General features: G+C 44.5%; 1 protein-coding gene across 3 annotated transcripts in view; it reads right to left on the bottom strand.

Moving 5' to 3' along the window:
- Positions 1 to 11,743, bottom strand: part of arhgef18b (rho/rac guanine nucleotide exchange factor (GEF) 18b) — a 43,600-nt gene extending 31,857 nt beyond the window's left edge. For 2 of the 3 annotated variants that reach the window (XM_041935184.1, XM_041935183.1), the window contains exons 1-10: positions 11,626 to 11,743; positions 9,974 to 10,308; positions 6,146 to 6,300; positions 4,858 to 5,468; positions 4,249 to 4,432; positions 2,538 to 2,664; positions 2,381 to 2,435; positions 1,196 to 1,270; positions 723 to 831; positions 242 to 413 (exon numbers count right to left, since the gene is read on the bottom strand). In XM_041935184.1, the coding sequence (XP_041791118.1) occupies positions 242 to 413; positions 723 to 831; positions 1,196 to 1,270; positions 2,381 to 2,435; positions 2,538 to 2,664; positions 4,249 to 4,432; positions 4,858 to 5,468; positions 6,146 to 6,300; positions 9,974 to 10,049 (1,564 nt within the window). In that variant the 5' untranslated portion in view covers positions 10,050 to 10,308; positions 11,626 to 11,743. The remainder of the gene's footprint in view (positions 1 to 241; positions 414 to 722; positions 832 to 1,195; positions 1,271 to 2,380; positions 2,436 to 2,537; positions 2,665 to 4,248; positions 4,433 to 4,857; positions 5,469 to 6,145; positions 6,301 to 9,973; positions 10,309 to 11,625) is intronic. The other variant, XM_041935185.1, reaches the window with a different exon arrangement.
- Between the last annotated feature and the right edge of the window lie 853 nt (positions 11,744 to 12,596).

The following is a 12,596-nucleotide window of genomic DNA, read 5'->3' on the forward strand; positions in this document are numbered from 1 at the left end:
GTGTGTGTGCATGTGTGTGTGTGTGTGTGTGTGCATGCGCGTGTGTGTGTGTGTGCGTGCGTGTGGGTGGGTAGTTTGTTGCCTGTGAGTTTGAGCGCTCCAGCAGGTGGGTGAGTGGGCATGCGTGCAATAGCATGGGTAAAACAAGATGTGTGTTCGTGCGTGAGTGGAGCTCCTGTGCATGTGTGTGTGTCAGGTGGAGAACAACCGTGGGTGTGTATACGCCCGTGGCTGTACTCACTCATGCACTGCAGGCCATGCTTTTTCTGCAGGGTCTTGCTACACAGTGAGCAGGTGGCACAGCTGGAGAAAGAACCTGGCACCAGATAATGCCTGTTGCCGCCGCCGCCGCACACTTTCTCTTTGGCTTCCTTCCCCTTCTCTCTCTGCTGCTCTTTTTCTCGGTTCTTACCCTGCAGAGGAGCAAGAACAGCGAGCACAGAAGGAGGTTTTTATGTGGAAATTTGCTTGTTCTCTTTCACTGTGGCACTGTGGCACCGCATCACATAACCGTGTCAGAGACAGGATGTGTAACATGGTTTGTGCAGACAGAGTATTGACTCGTGTGTGCTGCAACATGCACACCAGTCAACTTTTAGCATTTTTAGCTCTTAAAACATTTCAATGCTAATTAGGTCCTATATACCATTGCAGTTCAGGCAACATGACATGTTACACTATGAGTTCAAAGTGGCATCATGCACCATGTGTCTCTGGCTTACCTTATCTTTATTGAAGGAACCGGCCATCCTGTTCCTCAGAGAGCTGAGAGTCCTCTTCACCTTGGTGCCTTTCTCCACCTTCTCTGAACGATCCTCCTCATCCTCATTCCTGGTCGAAGAAGCAGAGAGTGAAACACACCAAAAAAATAAAGGAAATTGAATAATCTCATACTCACATTTAATAATCTTCAGTATTTATTAGAAATTGTTTACCTTATCATCTTGAAACTCTTTCTATATCTTTTAAAAGCTTAAGTCAAGACAGTGTTTTTCTGGTGGAAGTTATGCTGCATTTTTCACAACTGTTTGGCTCTTTCGTGATTGTCAATGTGGAAATCAACACACATGAAACTCACTGAGAAATTAGTGATTTTGTTCAATAGTTGTAGTTACACTGATGAAAAAATTTCATTGGATTGCGAACATTTCTGCAGCTTTAGCGATAAGGCAGCAGTGATCAGGATGGCACTTACTCATTAGAGAGGAACTCGTACCAAGTTACATTTCCTGACTCTTTGGTGTCTGATCTGTTGTTCCTCTGCTTTGCTCTGTGGAGGAACAATGAGATGATTTCAGTACGCAGAGACACAGTTTAGGTAGAAAAATGGCCCAAATATTAACCACAAATAACCATAAGAGACTTTTATCACAGCATGGGTGAATAGTGTTGAGGAAAATAAAGACAATCTGAGAGTATAACATGGATTAGTCAGCAGTGCACATTTAAGAGGTGGGTTTCATTGTCAGCTGAGTTCAATGTCAACTAATGATTTTGTGACATCAAAAAATAAAAACCTGTAGTCCATATCCCCTTTCTCAGGATAATGGTATTATGCCTCAGTGCACAGACAGCCACATGCAAACACACATGTGCACACACACACAATCATAAAGTGCAGTGCTTCCCCCTGGTCACAATCTGACTCTGCAGCTACTCCGAAGACTGGGGTGGCATTTGATCAGTGGTGGGAGCAAGCAGACCTCCCTCGCCTGTTTACTCACCCATGGTACAGCTTTAGCTCCTGCAGAACTTTCTGTATCATCAGCCTAAGACAAACAAGACACTGTAGCTGAGTAGGAGAGGAGAGGAGAGGAGAGGAGAGGAGAGGAGAGGAGAGGAGAGGAGAGGAGAGGGCGAGACTGCTGGGAGCTGGGTGTCAAACTGCGATTTAGAGGCAAATCCTCCCCTGTCTGCTGCATCCACACAATCACCAGAGCACACATATACTTTACACACACACACACACTAATGGGCCATCTAAGGAGAGAGAGGACTGTGGGAGGAGGAGGTTGTAGACATATGACATGGAGCAGAAATGTCAGGAGGGAATAGGGAAAGCCCGCCTGTTATGTGGGAGTTAGGCCGCTGTACCAGACTATAACAATTTACAACCACAGAACAGTATGTGAACTATTGTACTGCACCATTCAAAAGCCACAGGTACAATTTACGGGACACAAGTGATCAACAGTTGCCTCCTGTGAATCAAACCAGAGGAGCATCCTTTTATTTTTCTTTTAAGTATCATGAACCCTGAGCTGCCAGTCAGACTGAAGCAGCTTCTGGAAAGGAAATAGATATTCCACCGCATGAAGTCATGAAGGGGTGTGTAACCTAACTCAAGCTGCAGACATAGCTGATGACGGTGTAGACTTACATATGGCTCTGTCCTTCAGAAGAATGTAGGTTTTCTTCAGGGTCGAACTCCTCCGCTGCAAAAGAGAGGGACAAAACGGTCATATATGATGGAAACAGCTGCCTGCTGAGTGTAGAGCACACAAACTAACGTGTCCTTCACATGTACAAACACTCACCTCCTGCAGCCTGCGCGGCCTGTTTGGATGTCTGCACGACGCGAGAAATGTGTGCAGCACGGGAACACTCATCTGTGGCGAGGATCTCTGAGCGGGAGTACAGATGCCTGCCAGGCGCACCGCAGGCCTGAAAGCATTGAAGAATAAACACACATGTACATCACGTGCACGTCTCCACTCCCGAACATACAGCTGAAATACTTAATCCCTTAAAGGTACAATACGTAAGAATCACAGATTGTATACAACGTGGACAGACCTCTGTGACATCACCCATTGGTTTCTGAAGAGCCACTGTGAGGCCCAGTGACAGTGGCTCCGGTCGTTGTCATCTTAACAGTGCCTGACTCTGCCAAAGGCTCAGCCACTTCAAAAATGGGCAAAGAGGTGGAGCGTGGGTGGAGTTGAAGCGGGCTGAATGAAGTCTGGTTGTATGTTGTCACTCAAAGCAGACATACCCATAATTATGCACAGCTATAAACCTCAATATGAGTTCAGCGAGTGAATTATTGAAATATTCACCTTCCTTCATTCATGTTGCTCTCTTCAGCTAACTTCCCCATGCAGTTCTCATAAACCAGGAAATAAGCTATAGAGAGCAAAATATTTTTTTGCACCTGGCTGTAAACATGTTTATTTCTTCTGTAAAGTTGGGCAGTTTAATATGAGGGTCTATGGGGGATGACTCTTTCGGAGCCAGCCTCAAGTGGCCATTCCAGGAACTGCAAGTTTTTGGCACTTCCGCATTAGCTTATTTTTCAGGCCCAGAGGTTGCCACTTGGTAAGAATGGGCCCCTGTCAAAGGTCAGTCCAAACAAATAGGGGGCAGCATGTCACCAGAGTAACCGCTAACTGCCGCTCACTATGCTCTTTGCTGTAGCTATCTTTGGCTGTAGCTACTAGCTGCTGTTAGCTAGTTAGCTAGTCGCTCTAATTGGAAAGACAAGCTGGTTTTGTTGAGTTCTAGTTTGTTTCTGTCGAGTTTGAATGAGGTGCGTTTTACAACGAGTTAACTTGGCAGTTAAGCTCATCTTAGTTTGGAAAAGTAGAGAAATTCAGAAGGTGAACAGTTGTATTTGAGGTACAAAGTGGTATTATGAGACCGGACAAGCTAGCTGGTTATCGTGCTAACTTCAATAGATATCTCTGCACACAATATGAAGACGTTGTTGGCAAAACTTCAGAACTGTTACTTCTTAAAACTCCATAGATAAGGTTGATTAATTCATTTGAGCGTTGTAAACTAAAATTCTGACTGTATCTTACAAATTGTACCTTTACAGGATACATCTGGCAATATTCTTATTGTCAACTAAACATCCGACAACAACAGTACATTTATCTGTATATCTGTGTAGCCAAAGCCTGATATATCATAATCCTCTGTGCTTAAGAGCTCCATGGTTGTCCAAATGCCATTAAAAACACATCAAGACTGATGTTCGTTCATTACCACGAACACATGCACACTGTAGTTTATTTTGAATCACTCCCACAAACACCATCCTGCAGCTGCACATACTCAATAGAGTACCAAATGTGTATTAATCTACCTCCGAAAATAGTCTGAAACCATCTGAAATCAAAAGTCATCGAGCTGAGTGTCACAGAGAGGGCGAGGAAGTCTGTGTATTGAGGAACTGACTCCTGTTGGTTTTGGTCTTGAGATAAGATTTGTAATGTGCACAAGGTGTTACCGTTGCTTTATTACCATGCTAGTGACCCTGGCTCTTGGACAGGGGACCCTCAGCTTGGGACCGTCTGTTTCATCTTCAGGACATGCTGCACAGCTGTGGGTCTGCTGCTGGTTGGACTGGAAGAGACTTTTCTGGCCCCCCTCGTCATCATCATCCCTCTCTCCATCGCTGTCCATGGCCATGGTATCCAGACTCAGTCTGGCAGGACAGCAACAAACAAACACACACAGTAGGAGAGTTAACAAGGAGGTGAAATAGATCTATTAGGTAAACAAAATGTTTGAGTGCGGCAGTCTTTGACCTATGTCTATTTTTGCATTGTTTTTCAGTTTAGTTTTTCATGAAGTATTTTGGGGCACTGTACTTGTTCTCACCCCAAAGCAGCCTTGACTGCATTATTTAGAAGCTGCAAACAACCGAAACCACCGGAAACACTCAGCTTAGTTGAACAGCACTTTTTTAGTTTTGAGTGTGATGCTGTAGCATAAAGTTGGATTTAGCTTATCAGAAAGAAACCTATGAAAAACTTTTGCTCTGGCTGATCAGACAAGTGCAGTTTGGGTATAATTAAATTCATCCTTATGAGACTGCTCCCTTCAATTTTTTCCATCCATCCATCTTACCTCCTTCCCAGGTTAATGGGGGACACGGGGACACCCCAGCTGTGCCTCCGAGACGTTGACATGGATCTGACCAGAATAGGAAAGCTGTCAAGTTCCGGCTCACTGTCTAAATCCATAACGGGTTGCTCCTTTACTTCCTCTGATCCTGTTATTCCTGTGGCTGTTTCCATTGTTCCCAATAGTCCATTCAGATTAATTGTCAAGCTAAGGCCGACTGCAGGGCCTGAGCAGTCACCGCTGTCAATAATACAACCTGGCAATAATTTTGGAGTAAGCTGAGTGACCACAAAGTTGTGATGAGGTTCCACTGCAGGATCTATATAGTAGGGGGGAGGTGGTGCATTGACCTGAGGGGAGTGTGTGGTCGGAGAAGTCTGTGCAGGTTGGTTGATGGAAGGACTGTCTGTGTTTGGAGACACAACAGCTGGGGTTTTGCTCTCTGGGACTGTGGTTACTGAGGATGCAGTAGACTGTGAAACCGGTATCCCTCCCTCCAGGTCTTTAAAGTACTCAGAGTCTCTGAGAGAGGAGCTGAGGCGCAGCAGGTCCTCCACGCTGTTGCTCACCTCTGCACAGGGGCAGTCGTAGTCGCTGACTACTGAACACGTATCCTGCAACTCAGCAAGGGAGGCGAGAAAAGTAGCAGAATGAAGCCAAGAAAGAGGAAGGATAGAAGAGAAAGAGGATATACATGAAGAACAGAGAAGAAGAGAGAAGAACCATCAGGTGCAATCCAGAATTTAAGAAACTCAAAACTAAGAGGCTACAACCATGAGTGAGTTTGTGAGGACATTTTTGAGGTCAATGCTAAAATCAGCATGCTCACAATGGCAAAGCTAACATGCTAATATTCAGCAGGTATATTGTTTACCATGTTTTCCATCTATTTAAGAAGGTAAGCGTGCTAACATTTGCTAATTCACGCTAAACACAAAGTACAGCTGAGGCTGATATTAGTTTTGCTGATCCTTGGTCATAAACTGAAACTGAAATTTGACGCTATGATGGCAGTAGACGAAAGGTCAAAAGATCAAAGTTATTACAATTCATTCTCTGGGGATATGAAAGTCTCAATCAAGTTTTATGGCAAGTTTTATCCAGTTTTGGATTTTCCAATAAAAATGTCAAGAGGATTCATCATATTGGAACCATGAACGTCTGTACAAAATGTCAATCATCCAATAGCAGAGGTGGACCGCCCCCCAGACAGAGATGCGAGTGGCATTGCTTAATGAGGACGGAAAAAATGTAAAATAAAATGATCCAAATCAAGCATCCAGAGCTTTACCTGGTCTTCATTGGTGCTACCAAAGAAGACATCCTCAGTGACAGAGGCAGGAGACAGCGAGGAGGACGATCCTGTCCCACTGGGAGCATGAGGCTGGATGCTGAGCTGGCCGCTGGGGGGCCCACAGGGCTGGCTACATGACTTGCTCTCTGATGCTGAAACATAATGGATCAACATTATAAGCATTTCCTGAAAATGCAGTGACTTCCTTGGTTGAGTTCAGCAGCTACACAACACCTGTATAACCACAAAAGTGATTTTGTGTATGATGGAAGAAAAGCAGAGTGACTGCCCCTGCTCCAGCCCCTGACTGAAAGCTCCTTTACGTTTCTACTGCATAAACAGATTCCTTGATTCACACAACGCTACAAACCACTGACACCGCTGCAAACTGCAGGGTGAGCCAGCATGAGTCTCCATGTCAGGAGATTATTCCCTCACTGAGCTGTCAGCGGCCTGACAAGCTGCTTGCCTGTGATACGATGTACTATAGTAAGTAGACGCTTTATGATAGGTGTGTGCAGTACAGAGGCAAATAAATATGGAGGCTGGTAACACATATTTCAGATAAAAAGTGTGTAACTGTGACATTTCTTACATCTGACATGAATAAAAAGCAAACGTGTCAGTGTCTCGTGGTGTCTGTTGAGGCGTCTGCGTGTGTCATGTTCACTGTTAGGGTTTCAGCCACACCATGCCCATCTGAGGAGGGGAGAGCCGCAGCTACAACAGGTTACATAAGCCTCATTTCATAAGGGACGCCTCCTGTGAACCCGAGCCTTAGCCTGAGCCAGCCTGGCTCCACACGGGCTGACTCAATTCTCCTTGAATAGACTTGCCCTGTTTCCGTTCCCCTGTGAAGGTGAATTTAGTGATTGAACATGAGCAGCGTAAACAGGTATTCTGCGAAACCGCTGCCACTGATGCTGTCGTATCAGATGTTATATAGTATAACTTCAGTGATGAAGGAATGGTGAAAGAGATCCTGGAAGATTGTGTTGTTGAGCTGTGCAGCACAAAAAGAAGAAAACAGAACCACTGAAAATTCTAAATAATTTCTCCTTTAAAGCTGCAAAAACTCATTTTTAGGCAGCATTATCATTCATCTAGAGTCGTGTTTCTCTCCACCTGACAATATTCACTCCTCTATTAGCGCTCTACCAGCTCCTGGGAGAAATATTTAGCCCTTTAGCAGCTAAATGCTTCACTATGTTCACCAGCTGGTTGCGACTGCTGCCTGTGTGCTGTTTGGTGCAGGGCAGGTGGTGCACGGTGGGTTTATCAGACATTTTTCACTAAAAAAAGGTGTGTACTGCTGCTGGAAACAAGGTTTATCCACTGAGCTGTGAGACTAAAGAGCACATTTGCAGGCCAAAACATGATAAAATGCTATGTGGGGTAACCCTTGTCACATTACACATTTGACATGTTGTTAATAGAAAAATATAAGTAAGAGCAGCTTTAAAAACAGAAAAAGATATTACATAATTGGAAAAATTGGATCCTTGATCGCTTGTTTCTGTTGCTAATATATTTAAGATGTAGTTCAAAGCTTCTATCTGTGACCCCTGACATCACAGGATAGCCTCACAAGATCCTGATACCAGTACTGTGAGCTGCTTTACATTAGTTCCACTTCATAGCTTTTTCTCGCACACAGTTCTTCCATGTGACTGTTTTAATCAGAGTGTCTGTTTGTGAAGATTGTCCCTGGTGGCTCCCTCTTCTTCATGTGATCTTATTGTTTATACAGTGCGCAGGAGACCTCAGGTAGTGTCGCACGGTGAGATGAAATGCAGACAGGCCACACTGCGAGCCCTGCACCATGTCCTGCTGTAAACCAGCAGCATCCATTCCGCTCTTCAGCGCGACAGCCAGAGATGCTCTCACATAAACACCCAGACGGACGCGCTGTAGATCTATTTTCTATATTACTAAATCACTGTCTGAGGCTGAGGGGATGGCAGTGTCCCTGCTGGAGGGAGAATTTGTTTGCGTCCAAATCCCACTCATGTAAAGTGTAAACTCAGCCGCTGCAGCGGCCGCTTGATGCTGTCTCGTAGTGCCGCTGTAGCCTTTTATGGTTGCTCTCTCATATCTGCTAATACATCACGCGAGGATGAAGCGTCAGCGTGTGTGCCCATGTGTGCGAGTGCACACTCAGGTGTGTGTGTGTGTGTGTGTGTGTGTGTGTGTCTCCATAATCATGTTGGCACTGTCATAGTCAGCTATTTGCCCCACCGTTTGCTGCTACAAAAATTATCATCAAATTACACTAACTCTTTTAAATTCTGAATACTTACTTAATATAAAACAGAATATTTTTATTTCTGTTTCATATTGTTTCTCTTTTCCTCTCCACAAATGAATAGTGGTAATTTCACTTCTGTCTGCTCGGTACATGTTGCACACAGCATGCATCTCCATCTTAGAAGAGGAATCCCTCTTTTGTTGCTCTTCCTGAGGTTGCTCACTTTTATTTTCCCTGTTAAATCGTTTTTTCTGAACTTTGCAGATCGAGGGTGCGAGGGCAGCAGGTGTCATGTGTTGCACAAATTGAAGAGTCACCACAAAGCTTATTGTACGTACGCGTGCAAGGCTGCATGACAATCACAAGAGGAACTCATGATACGGTCAGTTGATTATTCCCAATGTACACGAGGAGTTATTACAATGCACACGGGAGAGTTGTCTTCAACAGTGGCTCGTACAATGAACACGTTTCTAAGTGTCATTGTGATGACACAGACACAGACACACACACACACACACACACACACACACACACACACACACACACACACAGAGCCCATATATTACACAACTGGAAAACCACAGATGACAAGATAAATATCACACTTGTAACTCATCTTACAAAATATATTATTGACTACTTTGCTACTGGGACAGTGTTTGGATTAAGGTCACAGTGACCGTTCAGTAGCTGGATGAGTCCCAGACTGCCGTACAAGTGTGTGTGTGTGTCTGTGTGTGTGTGCGTGGGACAGATGTGTGCAGGTGAAAACAGAACACAGAGTCTTTCAGATCTGAGGTCGAAGCACACATCAAAACAACTGCCATCTCACAGATCCTCTTTGATCAGAAATTCGTCGGGCTGCTGTTTCAAAGCGCCGAGCTACGACAGACACAACGGCTGAAGCAAAATGGAAGCGTCCTACGCAGCTTCTTTATGCCTAAAAACACGTCATACCTCTCTGAAGATAACAGCATGGGAGCAGAGAGCACAGAATAATTCAAGTTCTGTGCGTTGCCGAGTGAGCTGTGAGGGAAGGGTGAGCACAGATGTATGAGTTGTTGAGTCTGTGAAGTGTGTGCAGTTCCACTTGTCAGCCTTTTTCCTCAGTTAACTCAGGGTTTCTTAATGGATTCAATTAGAGAAGTGAAATCACACCAACGCTACACCAAACATCGTTTAAAAAAACCCTTGTTTAGGCTGTTAACTCTGCATCCCACAGTGGTCAGCACCATCACACAAAATGATCATTTTTAACTTTTTAATTATACATGCATGGTGACATTTGTGCATTTTCACACCTTAAACAGTGAACCCGCGGTAGAAATGACTCACAGAGCTTTGCACCAGGCTCAACTGATAAACTGCAACCGTCACACACCACAAACCCCAAATCAGGTCAAAGTGGTAGACAACAGCTGACAAATCCTGCTAAGGTCACATCCAGTCCATGAACTCTACTGGCTGACAGCCCCTAAATCTCTTATTCAAGTGTCACCCACCCCACCTTCCCCCCCTGCACTAGCCAAAGTAATGTAATATAATGTAACTGTAAACCCGGAGCCCCACCGTACCTCTCTTGAAGGACCATCTCTTCATCCAGAGTTTGGAGAAGGAGGGCCAGGAGTGGTTAAGAGGAGAGTCCGCCATACCAGCAGCGCAGTGGGGAGGCCAGCTGGAACTGGAGCTCGCTCACACTGGAGCTCCTCTGGCACCCAGCGAGAGGAAGAGGGGGGAGGGAAGGAAGGGGGGGTGGTGGCAGAGAGAGAGAGAGAGTCTGAGGCAAAGAGCGGGGAGCTGCTGGTTGGGGATTACCTCCTCAAAGAGGCAGAAAAAGGTGACAGCAGGACGAGAAGGTGGGAAGAGAAAAGGAGGCGTGGAAGAGGAGGTGTTTTGCTTCTCCTAGTTTCTGATAAAAAGTAAAGGCAGAAGAAAAGCTTTCATTGATTTCATTGACATGTTCAATGACAATAAAGACTCTTGAATCTTGAATTTTGAATCTTGATGGCAGAGGTAGAAAGTGTGCATTTACCCAAGTACTGCACCAAAGTACAATTTTGAGATACTTGACTAAAATGTTTCAGTTTTGTGCTGCTTTATAATTTACTCAACCACACTTCTGAGGGAAATAATGTACGTTTTACTTCATAATATTTATCAGACAGCTGTAGTTACTTCTTACTTTTCAAATTAAGATTTTAAAGTAAGATTTTACTTGACAAAAAAAACATATGATGAGGTTATAAAATACAGGACAAAACTCCTTGGGGCTTCTTGTCACAGGTTTCAAATGCCAATGAGTTAACAGTTTCACCAAAGGGACACTTCCCCTTTACACTTCTCAGATTGTTTCACTTAAAAAACACTTTAAGGTTAGATTATCCAATACTTTACAAAAAAGCAAAGATAAGACAAAATCTGACATAAAAAATGAAAACAAATTTGTGCAGTGTAGGATTTTCCATTCATTTCACAACCCCCCAGATTTATCTAGTGACCACATGGAGGGTCCAGGGTGTCTTTACACTGTCGTCCCGATAGGGTTTTGAATACTTCTTCCACCACTGCTGATTGGATGGCAGGCTGAGTAAAGGAGAGTAAGCTGTATTTTAATTGTCAAATATCTCAAACACTCAGTGTTGTGTTAAATGCCTCCAAACAGTTGTTTAACTATTCTAGACTTCTTTAAAGATGTGAAGGAAATGTGGCAGAAATAGAAAAAGAGAAGGAAGAATACGCAATGAAAGTATATGGCAATGATACATGCAGGTTTTTTTTTTCTGATTCTGAGTCACAGGGGCCACCACCACATCCTCTGTGAAGAAGAAAAGCAAGTGAAGTGTTTTAAAATGCAAACAGAAACTGCGCACAGGAGCGATCACGATGCAGGAGAGAGCGTGTCTCTCAACTGCTGCAGCTTCCACACGCAGAGCCTGACAATTGTTGCAACCGTTGTGCTTCTTTAATTTGCACAAGTGTAACTACGGATGACTGTCAAGTTCAGCTCACTGCACATCAAGTGGAAAAGTCTCATTACTTTCCCACAGACAGAGGAGGCAGAGCGCTGGCTCAGAGGAGGCGAGTAGAAATGTATTAAAGCCCAATCCTACTGCAGAAAAATACCATACAGATTTCAAACAGTGACGCAAGGAATGAATGGGGCCCTGGTTTTGCAGATCACTGTTTGAAACCCAAAACTCAGAAAAGCAATATAAACTCTACTCACATTTGCTGAGAGGGAGCAAGATGGCAGCATGTAAATCCTGTTCACCAAAATGAGCCAGAGAGGGGAGAGAGGGTGGTATAAAGTCCTCCGGGTGCGTCTGTGATCTGTGTGAACGGCGGGTTCGTCCTCAGACTGACTGCACAGAGTCACACACGGGATCTCAGCCCTGCTTCCTCTTTTGTCTCATTCTGTGCAGCTGAGAACGACGTGCAGCAGACGGGCCCCCACACACATGGTTTCACACGCTGCAGCTGCTTTAAAACACGCTGTGGCTGTTCTCACACCCGAGGAAATACACATAGATGGATAGATCTCTCTGTATATACCTATAGTTAAAAAAAGCTGCAGGTTAACAAGGGAACATCAGACCCGCCCAGAGAAGAGGCCAGGTCATACTGTATGGGAGAAAGAGGCATGGCACAACACCAAGGCCCTGGTGGAGCGGACCACTTCCACAATACGACCCACAGCAAGAACCAGGCATTAAGAGCTGGACTGCATCAGGCCCTGCTGGCTAAAGAAGCTAAGAGCAATCCGGACGAAGCAAGACTACACTCCAGTACCCCACACATGGTCAGAGCACCTGAAACTGTACAAAGTGTCCTATCATTTTATACATGCTATGCATTAACATGTAAGCACAGTTTTGCACACTGTAAGTGTGCTTACGGGGAATTTTATGTAAAGCCATCCATCGTATTTATAGGATCATCTTGTGTTTTATATATAATAATGTGCTTCTGGTAAAACACTATAACCAGTAACCACAGCTGTCAAACCAATGCTGTGGAATAAAAGTATAAAGTAGCATAATATGGAAATACTCAAGTACTCAAGACAATCCTGACTCAAATTCCACTTATCAGCATTTTTCCAGAGCTTTCAGCTGCATCTTGGTCTTCATCAGTGAAGACCAAGTGATAACTCGCCTGTATGGCCTTTTCTGCCTCGGTCCATTGTGAAGAAGTGCG

The sequence above is a fragment of the Chelmon rostratus genome, chromosome 4 (assembly GCF_017976325.1).
Source record: "Chelmon rostratus isolate fCheRos1 chromosome 4, fCheRos1.pri, whole genome shotgun sequence".
Taxonomy (NCBI): domain Eukaryota; kingdom Metazoa; phylum Chordata; class Actinopteri; order Chaetodontiformes; family Chaetodontidae; genus Chelmon; species Chelmon rostratus.